This window comes from Choloepus didactylus, chromosome 10 (assembly GCF_015220235.1).
Source record: "Choloepus didactylus isolate mChoDid1 chromosome 10, mChoDid1.pri, whole genome shotgun sequence".
Classification (NCBI taxonomy): Eukaryota; Metazoa; Chordata; class Mammalia; order Pilosa; family Megalonychidae; genus Choloepus; species Choloepus didactylus.
In genome coordinates, this window is record NC_051316.1 from 93,576,106 (window position 1) to 93,591,869 (window position 15,764).

General features: G+C 57.6%; 1 protein-coding gene across 4 annotated transcripts; it reads left to right on the top strand.

The window, feature by feature from the left end:
- The first annotated feature begins 5,247 nt into the window (after window positions 1–5,247).
- On the top strand, window positions 5,248–14,552 carry AK1 (adenylate kinase 1). Of its 4 annotated transcripts, none has more exons than XM_037796978.1 (7): window positions 5,248–5,331; window positions 7,965–8,003; window positions 9,578–9,613; window positions 9,777–9,940; window positions 10,478–10,594; window positions 13,826–14,017; window positions 14,310–14,552. In XM_037796978.1, the coding sequence occupies exons 2-7, from the start codon at window positions 7,997–7,999 to the stop codon at window positions 14,376–14,378; spliced, it is 585 nt and encodes a 194-aa protein (XP_037652906.1). In that variant the 5' UTR covers window positions 5,248–5,331; window positions 7,965–7,996; the 3' UTR covers window positions 14,379–14,552. The 4 variants fall into 4 exon arrangements, with proteins under 4 accessions (XP_037652906.1, XP_037652905.1, XP_037652907.1 ...); XM_037796977.1 differs by lacking the exon at window positions 5,248–5,331 and adding an exon at window positions 5,336–5,364 and having other exon boundaries at window positions 9,578–9,609; XM_037796979.1 differs by lacking the exon at window positions 5,248–5,331 and adding an exon at window positions 5,346–5,364.
- Window positions 14,553–15,764: the final 1,212 nt, after the last annotated feature.

Genomic DNA, 15,764 nt, shown 5'->3' on the forward strand with positions numbered 1-15,764 from the left:
GTCTGGTTCTGATGTGGAGTCTGAGACCTCCCTACCTCTCACCTGCCAGCCTTGGGTCTGTCCTCCCTAAGACTAGGCCCTCAGCCACTGTCCCTGCCAGGGGGACTCATGTCCCTAAGGGTCTGCAGTTCCCTTCCCCACCTTGTGCTGGAACACTTTAGGGTATTTTTGCGCAAACTCCCCCAGGGTTTGGGGGACTCTGACAGGAATATGACAAACAAACCTTAAGCTATTTTCTTAGTTCCTTGGCCCAGCTGCCATTAGTTTGGCTCTTAAAAGGCCAGGCCTTCTTTTCTACCATCCAGCAGTGAGGCTCTCCCACTTGTTGGGAGAAAGCAGGGGTGGAGGGTGTGGTGGGGATCCCAGCCAAACTGAATTTCATACAGAGCCCTTTGTCTGGAGCCACTAGGGGCTCCAAGGGTCTCCCCCCCCAGCTGGGTCTCAGATGGCTATAGAGGGCCAGAAACCCTGTCACCTGGTTTTCGTCCCCTGGCTCTAGATAGGCACTTGATTGCTGGGCCTCAGTGGGGTGAGTTTGCTCTCTGCTTCTCCAGAATCTGGAAGGGAAGATGTGGAGGGCTTCCTGGAGGAGGCCATGGAATGGGAAGGCTTAGGCAGAAGTGAAGGCCAGCAGCGAGCCATTGCACATTGGGGTGGGGGGCGGCGACTGCCCCAGACTGGGTTTTGTAATGATATGTACAGGAATAAATGCACCTAAGCTCTGGCTTGGTTTCTTGTGTCTCCCGGTCAAGCTCACCTGTCTCTGGCCCAGCACTGTGGGCTTCCTGGTGACAGTGCCTGAGAAGTGGGACTTTCGGCTTTTTCAGCCAGCCAGTGTGTCCACACATTTTGTAGCTATGGGGCCAGGTCCCAGGGTATGGAGTACAGTGTGGGGACTTCTGGAGCCAAGCCCACCTGGCTTCTCTCGTCCCCACTTCTTCCTGCGCAATCACTTCACCTGGGGACTTCTGGAGCCAAGCCCACCTGGCTTCTCTCGTCCCCACTTCTTCCTGCGCAATCACTTCACCTGTCACAGCCTCGGTTCCCTCAGTGGACATCACAAGGAGCTCTAGGAGGGGAGACACCCCATAACGGAACTGTCCATCCAGCAGGTCCCTGCCCATAGCAGAAAGGGCTATGAGGACAGAAAACAGGATGCTGCCAGAAGGACTTGTGAGGAGGTGAAGTGATTCCTGAGACCTGAAAGATAAGAAAGAGTCATGTAGAAATCTGGGGGAAGAGCTTCCTGGCAGGGGATGTGGGGACAGGGCTGGGGGTGGGGGGTGGTGTGTGTGTGTGTGTGTGTGTGTGAAATCCTACAGCTGGAGAGCAGCTGGGGAGGAGCAGGAGGCCGTGGGAATGAGCGTGGGGGAGGGTGGGAGAGCCCGGAATGCAGAGGGCCTGGGGGTGCCAGGCCCAGCAGGAGGGAGCAGTGGGGGCGGTGAGCGGGTGGAAGGAGGTTCAGGCTGCCAGAACTCTGCCTTTGCTGCTGCCAGCGCCCGCCCCCGCCCCCACCCCCCACAAAAACTCTTGTTTACTCCAGGTTGGCAGGAGGAAGGGGGGTCATGACCCCAGGAGATTACAACCTGTTTAGGCAGATAAGATGCCCTTGGGAGTGGAGACCTAACAAAGGGCCCTGTGTGCGACGACAAGGGCAGATGGCTGTGCTAGGATCTCCCAGGCGCTGCTGGGGAGGGGGAAAGGGCAGCTGCTGGGGAGGGGGAAAGGGCACGGGCTGGGGGGATGGCGGGCCAGCGGAGCTGGGAGGGGACAGTTCACACATACATGTAATTGTCGTTAGATGCCACTGATGAGGGAATGTCAGGGGGAGGGGTGGAAGAACAAAATCTTGGTGGTGGGAGTGCCACCTTGCCCCCCCCCCACCAAGCCAGTGAGACCAGCAGAAAGGAGCAGTGGGAGATGAGACTACTTGGGTACAGATGGCAAAAAGCCTGAGGGTGGAGCCTGCATCTTTCTAGCTCAAAGAAGACACAGGAGGCAGCAGCAGGAAGGGCAGGAAGCTGGGAGGTTGCCTGGCTCAGGGCCCAGGGGTGGACCAAACAGTAATGGTGGGAGGTGGGCGGGCATACTGGAGGGACAGGACTGCTTGCAAAATCATTACATGGGAGCCTAAAGCACCAGTGGGTATGGTATGGAAATATGGCCTTCGTCCAACCCCATGCAAAGGCTTCTGGGAATTTGGGTCCAGGCAGGGGTTTCTGAGTAGTGTCATTTCTCCCTGAATGCCTTGGCTCTCCTGCCTGCCCACTGGTGGGCATGAGGGGAGGTAGACAGGAGAGTGTCAGAGGGGTCAGTTGCTACAGGAAGACAATGGGGAACTTTAGTTTAATATTGGAAAGTGGGACTTTGGTGGAGGATCCTGAGGGCAGGAGGCCTAGGTCCTGGTCCCCATCCCCTCAAACTTTCACCTCCTCAGATGGGACCCAGCAGAGACTGGTCTGCTCATTGCCAAAGCCACCCCCCTGAAGCCCACTCCAACATGTCCCTCCTTGCTCTGAAACCTTCACTGGCTCCCCACTGTGGCCAGGGACAAACCCACCTCCTCAGATGGCAGAGGCCCTCTGAGGCCACATGATCCCTCCCCTCTGTGACAAGGGTCTCTACCCTCCACTCCTCCTCACGGGTCTGGGACAGGGACCGTCTCCCCCGGTGCCTGCCCTCAGCTGCACACCCAACATCTGCTTCCCGAAGCGTCCACTCCAGTGAGGGCCTGCTCCAGGTTTCCCCATCCAGCTGCTTCCTGCGGATGCTCAGCCCTTCCGCCTCCCTGGGGCAGACCTCCGTCCACCTCCATCCGCCTGGCCCAGCCTTGGGACCCCGAGGACAAGCCATGAACCTCAGAGTGCGGCAGCCCTGGAGCAACCCAGAAAACAAGTCTCGGAATTCTTTCTTTAACCAAAATATTTTTTAATGTAAAAAAATTACTTTCATTTTTATGTTTAAGGTTTTTTTTAAAAGATCTATGTTATAAAATAAACCATTCAAACTAAGATAGATAGAGAGGCCATCACCCAGTTTTATTTCCACTAACAATCTAGGGTATATATCTTCCAGATTTTTCCTTCATATAATTTCCTCTCTCCTTCCCTCTCACCCTCCTTGCCTTCTTCCTTCCTTCTTATTTTCCTCCCTCCCTCCCTTTCTTTTTTTCTTTCTTTAGATTAGAGCTGAGAAAAAAGTCCTGAAACTTTAATATCCTGTCATTGCTGGAAAATCTATAGGCCCCATGCAAATGAAATAATTAGAATTAAGGTACTTAAAATTGTTTTATATACACAGCCATAGATATTTGTATTCAAAAGAAATATAGAAAAGCATGAGAAAGCCTGTAAGAAGTAAAAGTCCCACCACCACATGCAGGGGGTGATTTCTATCTCCCTTATTTTCAGTTCTGCTTCATTTCATAGACCGTTAAGATGCCTTGATTGTAAGGCAACTTGATTTCAGAGATGTTAAAATGCAAAAAAAAAAAAAAAAGTGCATCTTGGAATAGGTTTCTCAGACACACACACACACACACACACACACACCCTTGCATATTTAGAATTACTTTCACACAGGTGGGATCAGACGAGAGCAGTAGGTCAATTTGCCCATTCCTTGTCACTGAGTCCTCTTGTCCCACTGGCCACGCATACCTCCAACTTCCTTTCTCAAGCCAAAGGCAGAGCCGCTCCCCCACGTGTTTCCCTGAAACGGATTCCTAAAAGTAGAATTGTGGGGTTGCAGGGCACATTAAAAATTTTAATTTACATCATCAATTGGCCTTACCTAAAGATTGTGCCAGTGCACACACACTCCTTGGCAGCTTTTGACAAAACCTTTCAAACCAACAACTTCGAATACAGAACCTCTGATCCACCACACTATGCCCCCTGCCCCAAAGACTGGGCAACTAAGGTCCCAAGAAGTAAGGCTCTTGTCTGACCTCCCAGGTGGCAGAGCTGGGACTAGACCCGGGCCTCCAGGTGTCCTGGCTGCTGTTGTTGCTATGACACAGCCCTTCTAAGGCAGTTTCACTCTCCAGATGGTCTCACTCTGCTGCTCAAACATCATGCATCACTCCCTATTGCCTACGAGACAAACTCCAAATCCAACCCACTCAGCCATTTGGGGCTGCTAGTAAGTGATGTGGTCAAGGGCGTGGGCACTGGCATTGGATGGTCCTGAGCTCTTATTCCTGCCCTGCTATGTTTATTGAGCACCTACTACTATGTGCCAGTCCCCATGCAAGATGCTGATAAAATTGATGATGGTGTACACATCAGTTTCTACCTGGGAACTTCACTTTCCTTCACTGTGAAATCCTTAGTCACAGGAGGAAAGTTCAGAGATGTAAAGTAGCTTGCCTGAGGTCTCCATGCAAAATGCTAGATAAACATTGGTGATAGAAGAACAGGATTTTCTTCCTGGGAGCCTCAGGCAACCTCTTTTATGTCTCTGGACCTCACTTTCCTCCTCTGTGTTGAAGGATTAACAGACATAGAGGGAATCCAGTGTTCCACCCAGTTCATGGCACACAGGGAGTGCTCAATTAGTGGGAGCTATTCTTTTTATCAGGATGAGTCAATCCTGATGGTCAATCCCCATCTCCCACCCACTGTGTTCTGAACGTCCCCCATCCTAGCACTCACCTCAATGGTAGCTGCCCAGCAGAGAGGAGCCCCATGGGCACAGGGCTGGTTTTCTATGCTTCGGATTCTCAGCACCAAGACATGGGCACACATGTGGTGTTTGGGGTCCTGGGAAGTTTCAGCCCCAGAAGAGCTCACGGGGTCCCTCCCAAGAGGGGAGGGGATGTCCCAGGCGGGTCTCGGCTCAGGGGTCTCTGGGAAGAACCTGAGGAAGGGCTGGCAAAACCCCCAGAGTCTATACCTCGGTCCCCCTCCCTCCCTGCCTCGCCTCTTTCTGACACCAACTCGCTATGGAATCCTGTACAAAAGGCCTCTCCTCTCAGGGCCTCAGCTTCCCCAGGATTGAACCTGTCCTCCTGGAGTGAGGTGAGCATCAGCGGAAGTAAGAGAGGGATGGAAAACCCTGAGCAATCTCTCAATGAAGTGCACGTGCGCAGGCCTGCGGGTGCACGGTGGGGGTGTCAGCCTTGCTCCGGCCTCCCTTCAGGGCTCCGCACGGGTCCGGCCCCCTCCCTTCCCGGTCTGCTCTCGCTCCCACCCTTCCTGCCATCGCGGAGCGCTGGCTCCCGGCATGCCGCGCGCTGACAGCCTTATAAATAGCCGCCTTTGCTGGCGGCGGGCGGCGGACGGGCTGTGCACACGCTGGCCCCTGGCGCTCCCCGCGCCCCTTCCCCAGGTCTGTGCGCGCCGTGTGTATGTCTGTGTGTAGGTGCGTGGGCGCCCGTGGGGGAGAGGGGGAGGCACACCTGTGGAGACGAGGTGGGTGGGGCGTGTTTGTGCGTGTCAGGGTATCCTTGGGTTTGTGTGTGTGTCTGTTTGTATCCATAGTTGTGATCTGTGTGTATTTGCATAACTATTTCCACAGGTTCTGGGTATTTGTTCTGGGATGTGTGTGTGTGTGTGTGTGTGTGTGTGTGTGTGTTGCAGCTCCTCCCAGCCTCTTAGATAGTCACCCCTTTGTCCCCACCAGCACTCCTGGGGCTCCAGGTCCCTGCCCTTGGCACATCCCTGCTGGGGCCCAGGAAGGGGGTACTGTGGCCTGGCTCCCTGCCCCAAAGGACCTGGGCAGTGGCAGCCTGTGTACCTGGAGGGGCTGCCCTGTCATTTGGCTTTGCGTACTAGGGGGACAGGAAGCCCCCTGGCTGTTTGACCCCCTGCCCCAGCCTCCTGGAAGGGCAGGGGCTCTGTAGGAGCCCCGGGGCCAGCACATGGGCCCTTCCTGTAGCACTGCTCAGCTACCCACCCTGGATTCTCCAGTGGTAGCAGGAAAGGAGCTGGCGTGCAGGCCCAGAGAGGGGTTGCCAGTTGCCCAAGGTCGCACAGCTGCGTGATGGGGTTGGGGTTTAAACACAACTCTGTCACCAACCACTGGGCAGGCTGGCCCTGGGACAGGAGCTGGGAGACCGGGGCCTTGCCCTGCCCTTGCTTTGTGACTGGGGTTAAGTCACTGTCCACCCTGGGCTGCAGCTTCCCAGGCCCCCAGCAGACCTCTGGTCATACTAGGAGTTGCTGGGCCCTGACCTCTCTGGGCCTTATAAGGCCTGGGTGCTGAGCCTGTAACCCAACCCCTTCTTGGCCCCCTAGACTCTGTGAGGCCTCCTCATGACCCAAGTAATTTTGGACCAAGGAAGTGGTAGGTGCCAGGAGACCGGAGGGGCTTAGGTTACTGGAAGGGGGGGGGGGTGGGGTCTAGGCCACTCCTTGGGGTGCCAGTGCAGGTCGTCCCTGGCCCAGGGGCCCTCCTCCTCCCCTGGCCAGCTGCAGAGGGGTGCTTGGTGACTCCTCCCCTTCTTAAGCACACTCTGCAGGAAAGGAGGCAATCCTTCACGCCCCACAAGCAGTGGGCACTGTCAGCAAGGCTGCTGAAGGTCCTCCCAGGTGCCAGACCCCGGAGCACCTCCTGAAGTGGGTGACAACTGAGCGAGTTGGGCAAAGGCATGGGAAGGGAGTTCCAGGCAGGTCAAGGGGTGCTTGATCACGAGGGCCCTGGCAGTTTTGTTGGGTGGCCCAGGCTTTATCCTGAGAGCCAGGGGGGCACACGTGGGTGGGCTCTAAGGAGGCGAGGGATGTATGATGCATGTCAGAGAACTCCTACAGGGTGCCCCATAGGGTCTGGAGGCAGGGTGGCTCCTGCCCCCTGGCTCCTTCTTAGAACAAGGAAGTGACAGTGAGGAGGGAAATAGACAGATGCAAGCAATGTTTAGGAGGCAGGAGAGTCTCTGGACTAGGGGGTGTGGGGCGGACATGGGGTATGAGAGAAGAGTGTTCATACTGACTTGGGGTCTCTGGCTCTGGAACTGGGGATGTGGGAGGGGCTGTTCAGAGTCAGAGGGGTCTGTGTGGCCTCTGGGGGCCTGTTTGGGGCCGTGGACTTATGGGGCTGGGGAGAGAGCCCTGGGCTGGCTGGGCAGGGAAGGGGGGGTCCTTGGAGTCTGAAGCCAAGAGTGAGAGGCCTGCGTTGGGGGTCCAGGCAGGAGGATGCTGGCCAAGGGTCAAGGGTCAAGGCAAGAGGAACCCTGGTGGTTGCTGGTGCCCTTGGGGAGGGCAGGAGGGTACAATTCTGAAGAGATTATGGGAAGGGGAGGCTGAGGGAGGTCCCTCCAAGAGGATGTGGAAGCACAGGGTGGAATCGAAGGAGTGATTTGTGTGCATTTACAGGCTGAGGGGAAGGGGGTGGCCGTGGAGCCGGGTTCTCAGGGCAGGAGGGTGGGGTGAAGGGACAGAGGTCAAGGGGTAGGGGGAGTCGGGAGATCCTGGGGGCCAACTCACTTTGAAAACTATACAGTTCTGTGTCCACACAAGAGGCTCCACAGGTTCCTCCTTGTCCAAACCCCCTTCCGGAGGAGGATGCCGAGGCCGGGAGGGACGGAGTGAGGTGGCACAGCCTCGCGCACCGGCTGGCGTCCCGCCTCCTGGCCCTGGGGAGAGTTGTCAAGGTTTCCAGGCAGACTCTGGGCCCACACCCTGTTTTCTGGGCTTTGCAAGGGGAGCAGCTCAGCAGTTACTGTTGTCGCTGTTCAAGCCCCTCAGTGCTGCCCCGGCAACGGGAACAGAGGTGGGTGGGGGGGGTCCTCGCTGCCCCCTGCGACAGGTGAGGAACCAGAGGCACAGAGAGGAAAGGTTACTCTCCCAAGGTCACCTGTCTTCCTGGGCCCTCCCAGGCCCCCAGAGACCTCCCTCTCCCCCTGGAGCCGATGGTGGGGCCTGGCACCCACCCTGCCACTTTGGGTATTTCACCAGGCTGGACACAGGGGTGTGGTGGGGAGCGGATTCCCCCTCACCCACCCTGCCTGCGCCCTTGTCTTGCAGAGTGCTGACTCGGCTCCCAGGACCTCAGCACAATGGAAGGTAGGCAGCCTCTTCTTTCCTGTGTGCTCTGTGGGCCTCAGTGTGCCCATCTGTAAAGGGGGCACACTCTCAGGGACACCTTCTGGGAGGAGTTGGAGGAGGCTCTGGGGCTGCCTCCAGCATCCTCTTCAGGCCTCTCACAGCAAGCGCCTGCTCCAAGAATAATTTCAGAAGCGATGAGGCCTCCCTGAGCCTCCTGAGGGCCCCATGGCTCACCTCCCATGTTGGTATTTATAGAGCTGAGAGTCCTTGCCTCTTTCCAGGGAGGGTGAGAGCTGGGGAGGGATGGCCTGCCCTGTGGGGAGACCCCAGGTGTACAAAAAGAGGAGCCTAATGAGGACTAGCAAGTTTCTGCCCCTCTCCGGGACTCAGTTTCCCCACTGTCCAGTGAGAGTGGACCTCGAGGATATCTTGGGCCTCCTGGCTGCTATGGGCTGGGATCGGGAGGGAGATGTGGGGTGGGCAGAGAGCCTGGGCTGGGCCTGCCCTGGCTGCTGGCAGCACCACCCGCCCCAGCCCTGGCGTCATGCCTCAGCCTGGGTGGCTCTTAAAGGAGCTCAGTGGGCCTGGCTGCTGCTGCCTGGAGCCGGCCTTCACCCTTTCAGCCCCAGGGCTTGGATACCAACCACCACTGGGGTGCTGGCCTCCCCCGACGCCCAGGGTCTTTGTTCTAACAGCTCCTCATGAGCTCTCCTCATGGCTGGAGGGCCCCTGGGAGCTGCCAAGCTTACCCCGTCACTGGGGCAGGGGCAGAGAACCAGAGAGGGAACTTCTTTCCTAAGTCACACAGCAAGGTGGGATATAGCCAGCTTCTACTTCCCAGGGCTTCAAAATACATGGATAGAAAGCCCGGGAAGAGGGGCCGGGGTTCCATTTCTGGTTCTGCCACCCCCTTTAGCAGGTCCCTGCCCTCTAAGCCTCAGTTTCCCTCTGTTAAGTGGGGCAAAGGTCTGGTGAGTCCTAAGGGCTGGCGAGGCAGAGGTTGGAAAATAAGCTTGCCTTCCTCTCTGGGCAAGGGTTCCACATCCCTCCTCCCCGGCAACCGTCTCCCCAGCAACATATGTTGTGGTTGCCAACCCCACATTAGTGCTGCCCCTGGAAGGCAGGCAATGGGCAGGGCCTGGGCTGGGGAGGGGAAGGGCTGGGGACACAGCAGAACGGGACCATGGGGGTCTGCTGCTCGACAAGGGACCCCCGCTCTGAGGAAGACTCCAAGGCTAGAGGTGACCCTGCCCCTGAAGTCCAGCCGCCCACAGGGGGAGGCCACGAGGGTTGGCATTCGGGCCCCTCGGGTTCAGCCCCATTGCCTGCACGGCGAGTCCACGCCCTCCGGCCTTTGCCTGTGCCAGTTCCTCTGCTGGGAACGCCCTCTCCTCCCTGACCTCTCCCAGTCTCTGAGCTTTCCCCGCCCCATTGCTGCTCACTCTGGGCTGTAATTTGCCCACTTTCCGACAGTATCCTGAGCTGTGTCTGTCCCTGGTTCCTGGGCCCGGCACAGGGCCTGGTACTCAGAAGTGCCTCTGGCTGTTTGTTGAGAGAATGACTGAGCTGTGCTCCCCTTTTCTGTCCCACAGAGAAGCTGAAGAATACCAAGATCATCTTTGTGGTGGGTGAGTGGAAGGCAGGTGGGCTGCAGCCGGGCCGGGTGGCAGCAGGGCCCGGTGCTGGTGGAGATGCCGCACCGCAGGCTCTGCCCCTCCCTGGCTGGGCGACCGGGCAGACCTGCAGCTCCTGGGCGCTGGGTCTCAGCACTGAGTGAGGGGATGCTTGCAGGTGGGCCTGGCTCGGGGAAGGGCACCCAGTGCGAGAAGATTGTCCAGAAGTACGGCTACACCCACCTCTCCACGGGGGACCTCCTGAGGGCCGAGGTCAGCTCAGGCTCAGCCAGGGGCAAGATGCTGTCGGAAATCATGGAGAAGGGGCAGCTCGTGCCGCTGGTGAGTGGATTCCAGTGGGGTACGGAATAGGGGGGAAGGTGGCCCTGAGTGGCCACAGGCACCGAAGCCCAGGATGCACGGACAAGGCTGACCAGGACCCTCCCTGGCTCTGAAGCCTCTTGTGGCTCCCCCTTCTTCTTGGCGGGAAGATCCTTCTGGAAGTGCCCAGAACCCTGTGGACCCTGCGCTGCCTGCTCTCCCCTTGCTCTCCACCCCCAGCTATCCCAGTCTCTCTGTCTCTGAAACTCACTTCTTTCCTCAGCTTTCAGACCTCTCTGACACCCAGATCTGGACCAAGATACTCAGGGCTCAGGACAGGGCCTGGCTGGGAGGAGGGGCTTATTAAATGTTGAATGAACAAATGAATGAATGGATCAGTCAATCACTCAGCCGAGGTCTTCATGGTTCAAGGAAGACTTCCTGGAGAGGGCGGCTTGTGTGGGACACTGGTGTTAGGGGGAGAGGGCGTGCCGGTGGTGGGACTGGCAGATGGGTGGGGAATAGAAACTCAGGGCCCTTCTTTTTCTGCACCTACAGGAGACAGTGTTGGACATGCTCCGAGATGCCATGGTGGCCAAAGTAAAAACTTCCAAAGGCTTCCTGATCGATGGTTACCCACGGGAGGTGAAGCAGGGAGAGGAGTTTGAGCAAAGGGTAAGGCAAAAACCTGAGTGGGTCAGCCTTCAGGGAGCTGTGAGGTAGGGCAGCCAGACAGAGGCTGCCGTGGTGCCCAGACGACAGACTTCTGGGAGAGCTGAGCAGGGAGAGAAAGTTTTGATTCCAGACTGTTGGGGAGGGGTTGACCTGAGTAGGAGAGGAAATCAGAGAAGACTTTTTGGAAGAGGAAGCAGAGAAGAAGGGGAAGCAACCGACTGGGGAATTCACAGATCTGGGCTCAGGTTCCTGCTCAACTGCTTGAGATCTTGGGCCAGTCATTCTGCCTCTCTGAGCCTTGGTTTCCCCTTCTGTAAAATGGGGAGAGACAGGTCACAGCTGCCTTGAGGGGTAGGTGTGGGGTTTAGAGAGAATACATTCTTCAAGAGGGGCTTGAAAACTTTTTGTTGCTATAATGCTTATTTTTTTGTATGTGCTTGCAAATTAAATTCTTGCAAAACTGTGAGAAAAAAAAAGTGGGACTTGGCACCCTGAAAACACAGTCAGGGGGTGAGAGACAGCATGGACAGGACTGGAAGGGTAAGGCCAGTGTATATAAGACAGAATGTGTGGGGCGGAGTGATATGGGAGAGGGAGGTTCAGGGCTGGCTGGAAGCCTCGACTGCTGGGGAGTGGAGTCTAGTCTCCTTCCAGGGACCTTGGGGAGTCTGGCTGGAGAGAGCGGGTCTTGAGGATGATGGTGCTGATCTTCCCAGAATCGGTGCCCACCAGGAAAATCTTCCACAGAAGGGACCTCTCGCCCAGGCACACACATGTACACAAGCATGTGTACACATACACATGGGCACCCTCACCAGGCACATACAGTGCCCACGCACCCAGGCATACATGCGCACAGATGTACATCCAGTGCTCACAGCGTGTGCATGCATAGAACACATGCTCACATGTGTACCCAGGTGTAGACACATGCACACACGCTTATGCACACACACACATACCTCTGGTGGCACAAGGCTGTATAGGGGAGAGAGGTAGGGCTGCAAATACCTAAGAGGGGGAGGTCAACAAGATTTGTGAAGGACTCGGGAGGGCTTCCCAGCAGAGGGCCCCTGCCAGGCCTTGCAGAGAGGACCGGGCATCTCAGTGGGCTGGGCTCTCCTGACCCTGCACCATCCCCACTCCTCATCTCATGAGGCTGGGCTGACTCTGGGCTTCCATGGCTTTGAGCCTCATTCCAGGGCAGGAGACATGTTTTCATGGCTGCATGACCTCAAGTAAGCATCTACCCTGCTCTGGACCTCAGTTTCTCTATCTGGACTCCCTTCAGAGGAGGCCATGGTCCTGGGGAACATCCTGTCCTGGCCCACAGGCACCAGCTGTGTGATGCCACCTCTGAGCTTCAGGGCCTGAGTCTAGAAAGGCCCCATCTCTCCCGGGGCTCTTGTGGGCACTCCTGAGGGCTGTGGACTCGGCCCAGGACACACACACACATGCACATGCACGCACACGCACACGCATACACACACCCCTGTCTGCCGCAGCCTCCCGGTGTTCAGGCAGCTGTTCTTCTCGGCTCTGGACAGCAGGGGGCGCCGGGGCCTCTGTGACGGAGGGAGGGCTGCCGGGAGGCTGTGGTTCGCTCGCCCTGGCTGAAGGGCCCAGCGCCAGCTCCCCGGACTTGAGGCCCACTGTTCTGACTGGGAAGCCAAGGCCCCGCAGCCAGAAGCTCAGCCTGGGACTTCCATCCAAGAGGCTCAGCTAGACCTCAGAGTACCCACCTCTGCCGGGGCTTGTCATATAAAGAGCCTGCTGTGAACAGGCCCTGGAGACCCAGATGAATCAGGGACTGTGACTATGTCATGGGGGGCAGCAACTGGTGGAGGCACGGAGGCAGGTGGCCTGGGGGCTGGGGTCCCACTGTTGAGTTGAGGCCCAGCATTGGCACACACCAGCATCAGAGAGGCTGTCTGGGGTCGGGTGACATCTTTCACCAGGGTTGGCAGCAACTGCCCTCCCCAAGGGGCAATTCTTGACACTTTTTACAACCAAGGAATCCGAGACCCAGTGAGGACAAATGACTTGCCCAAGGTCACACAGCTGGCACGTGGCAGAGGCGAGCCTGGAAGGAGTCCAGATCAGTCTGACGCCGAAGGCCTGGTTTGTACTCGCCAGGCCTTGCTGAAAAGTCAGAGGCTCTCAGGGTCTGACTGAGACTGATGGGGAGGGGTGGGAGAACTTGAAGGCAGTGTGAATGTCCTTCCCCCAATCCCGGGGCTGCAGTAGCCATGGCCTCCAACAGCTGCCCCTCCCCTCGCTCAAGCAGGGTGTGCCTGGCCCGGTGTGCCAGCCTGGGGAGCCGTCGGTGACTGGGAGGCCAGGCCCTGCTCTCAGGCACTGGGGTCAGGCAGAGGAAAGGGACTACCCCTCTCACTCCAGTGTGGAGGCAAGGCTGGGCAGGGGACCCTATGGAGGGCCACTGGCAGCTACAGTGAGGAAGGCAGGGGCTGTAGGGCCTTTATTTCTCCTAGCCTTTCTGAGTCTTCCCTGCAGTTGACATGCTTATTCCAGTGACAGTGGTGTTGCTCAGAGGCCCTCAGACCTTAGCAGCCCCTCACCCCTTCACTCATCCCTCATGCCCTTGTCTGTCTCCGGCACCCTGGAGTACAAGATCATGCCCTGCCCTCAGGGGCTCACAGCCTCGCTGGGGAGAGGGGTAGTAAATACATAACGAGAGGCCTTCATGCAGCATACTGGAGGGTGAAATAAAAGGGGGTGGAAGAGCATATCACAGGGGGTCTGGGGAGAGAGTTATGGGGTGGGAAGACTCTCTTGAAGAAGTGACATTTTAACGGAAATCTGCAGAAGGGTGGTTGATTCTGAGGCCAAGGTGGGTTAGGATTGGTTTTGAGGGAAAGGGCTTCTGGCACAGGGAACAGCGCACACGAAGTCTTGGCGTGGGAAGGAGGTTGATGAGAGCCTAGAACAGAGAAGTTCAGAGTGTCTGAAGCAAGGAGACTAAAAGAGCAGACGGCCTGGGGTCCAGCCACTCAGGCCCTCATAAGCCAGGTCAGGAATTTGGACTTTCTCTTGGAGGCACTGGGGAGCCATGGAAGAAGTTTGAGCAGGGGAGTGGCAGGGCAGATTGGTTTTAGGCTGCCTTGGAGAAGGGTTTGAAGGTCTGAATGGGCCTCAGAGGTGGGAAGATGGGGAGGAGATGGCACCAGAGAGCAGGAAGGGGGCCCCTGTGACGTGGTGCCCTGCCCACAGATTGCAAAGCCCACGCTGCTGCTGTATGTAGACGCAGGAGCTGATACCATGACCCAGAGGCTCCTCAAGCGTGGGGAGACCAGTGGACGTGTGGATGACAATGAAGAGACCATCAAGAAGCGACTGGAAACATACTACAAGGCCACAGAACCTGTCATCGCCTTCTATGAGAAACGTGGCATCGTGCGCAAGGTGCGCCCACCCCCAGGCTCGGGGGAGCCCCAGGAAACCAGGGTTCTTGCCTGGCTCGGCCTCGGCTTGCTGTGTGACTTTGGGCCAGCCACCCTCTCTGGGCCTCGGTTTTCCCCACCAACTCAGTAGAGGGGCTGCCGTCCACTCTGGCTGGGCTTGGGGAGCTGGGCCTGACCGCAGCTGGGGAGGTCAATCTGTCCCTCCTGCTGCCTCGGCAGGGCCCACCCAGCCTCCATGGGCCCACAGGAAGCTCTCCCAGGCGTCCTGCCCCTCACAGCCGTCTCCCCCACAGGTCAATGCTGAAGGCTCTGTGGAGGATATCTTCTCCCAGGTCTGCACCCACCTGGATGCCCTGAAGTAGCTTCGCCTGGAGCCCCTTCCCCAGGCCAGAGCCCCGCCCCCAGCCCGGTTCTGACTCCAGGCGGTCCTGGCCCAGGCCCAGAGCCTCCACCCTACCCGGCCAGAGCACAGACAGAGGAAGCTACTTTATCCTGTTTTCATGGACAGCGGAGCACTAAAGGAATTTCCAAGGACATTTGGTTTTACTCCTTTTTCTTTGCTTCCAATTGGAGTTGACACATTTGGTTCCTTGGCCCCAGCCTTGCGCCCCCAGCACCTCACCCTCCGTTCCTCTGAGGGCCCCTCCTGTGGCTCTGGTGGGAGACCCAGGGCCCTTCCTTGAACAGGCCGTGCCAGGCCTGGGGAGCCGGCAGTGGCCCAGAGGCAGGGCCGGGCGAGCTCGGGGCCCCAGCCTGGTCCCTCTGCGTTCCTGTGGCGTGACCTTGGGCCGGCACCCTTATCACTCTGGGTGTTTTCTCATCCTTTATTCCTGAGCCCTTAATCTGTGCCTAACCCCTGCAGGGTCCTGGTTGTAGAGGGCAGCGAGGTCGAACGGGCCCTCCTCCCTGCCCCACTGGGGCTTCCTAGGTGGTGGGGGTGACATGCGCCAGATAGCTGAGAGGGCCAGGAATCTCCCTCCAGTTCCCCTGGGTGCAAGAAGTGCTGAGGGTCTGGAGAGGGCGTCAGGATTGAGTGGGGGGTGAGGTCAGGGGTGGCCTCCTGCAGACCTCCGGCTGGTGGCCCTGGCCAGGTCCCTGTGCGCCCTCTCTGAGCCCATTTCCCAGTCTACCAGAGGGGCTCAGTGATCCTGCCTGCCTGCCCCTCGGGGTTAGGATGAGAACCCTCTGAGTGCGGGGTGTAGTTTGTCAGGGATCATACCCTGGGGGACCTGGAGACTAGAGCAGCTCTCCCAAAGGACCTGAGATGTTTGGGGATGGGGAGGCCCAGGCACCCCTGGGGAGAACAATGCTAACTTCGCTATTCTCTTTCACTCTTTGACCTCATCAGAGAGAAGGGTTCAGTGTGGTGCCTGTGAGACCCCAATGCCTCCCCAGCCCTGCCAGCCTCCTTTAAAAGCCCAGAGAGAAGGCCCAGTCTCTCCGCCCCCGGGCCACACCCTGACCGGAATGAAATCTCACTATTTGGGGTGGATTGTGCTAATTTTATGTCCCCCTCTATTTTTGACAGGTGGAACTGTTTTTCTCTTTGCATTAGTGGTTTAAAGTTTCCTTAAAGTAAATTTGAGTTATGAAAGGTGAGTCTCTTGGAAGAAGAACATGAAGTAAACCACAGTACAAGGGAGACAGAAGAAGACAGGCTTGGGGGTTGGAGAGTGGCCACAGCTGGGTCCCGCTCCACCTGAACGACTGAGTTCTTGTCCCAGTGGGCTGTGGGGTGCAGGTTGTCC

Excerpts from the sequence above, each read along its gene's own strand:
- AK1 (XM_037796976.1), top strand. The coding sequence starts at position 9,169 with ATGGGGGTCTGCTGCTCGACAAGGGACCCCCGCTCTGAGGAAGACTCC. Across the intron at positions 9,227-9,577 it reads GGAAGACTCCAAGGCTAGAG|AGAAGCTGAAGAATACCAAG; the intron begins GTGACCCTGCCC and ends TCTGTCCCACAG. Across the intron at positions 9,614-9,776 it reads CAAGATCATCTTTGTGGTGG|GTGGGCCTGGCTCGGGGAAG; the intron begins GTGAGTGGAAGG and ends GGATGCTTGCAG.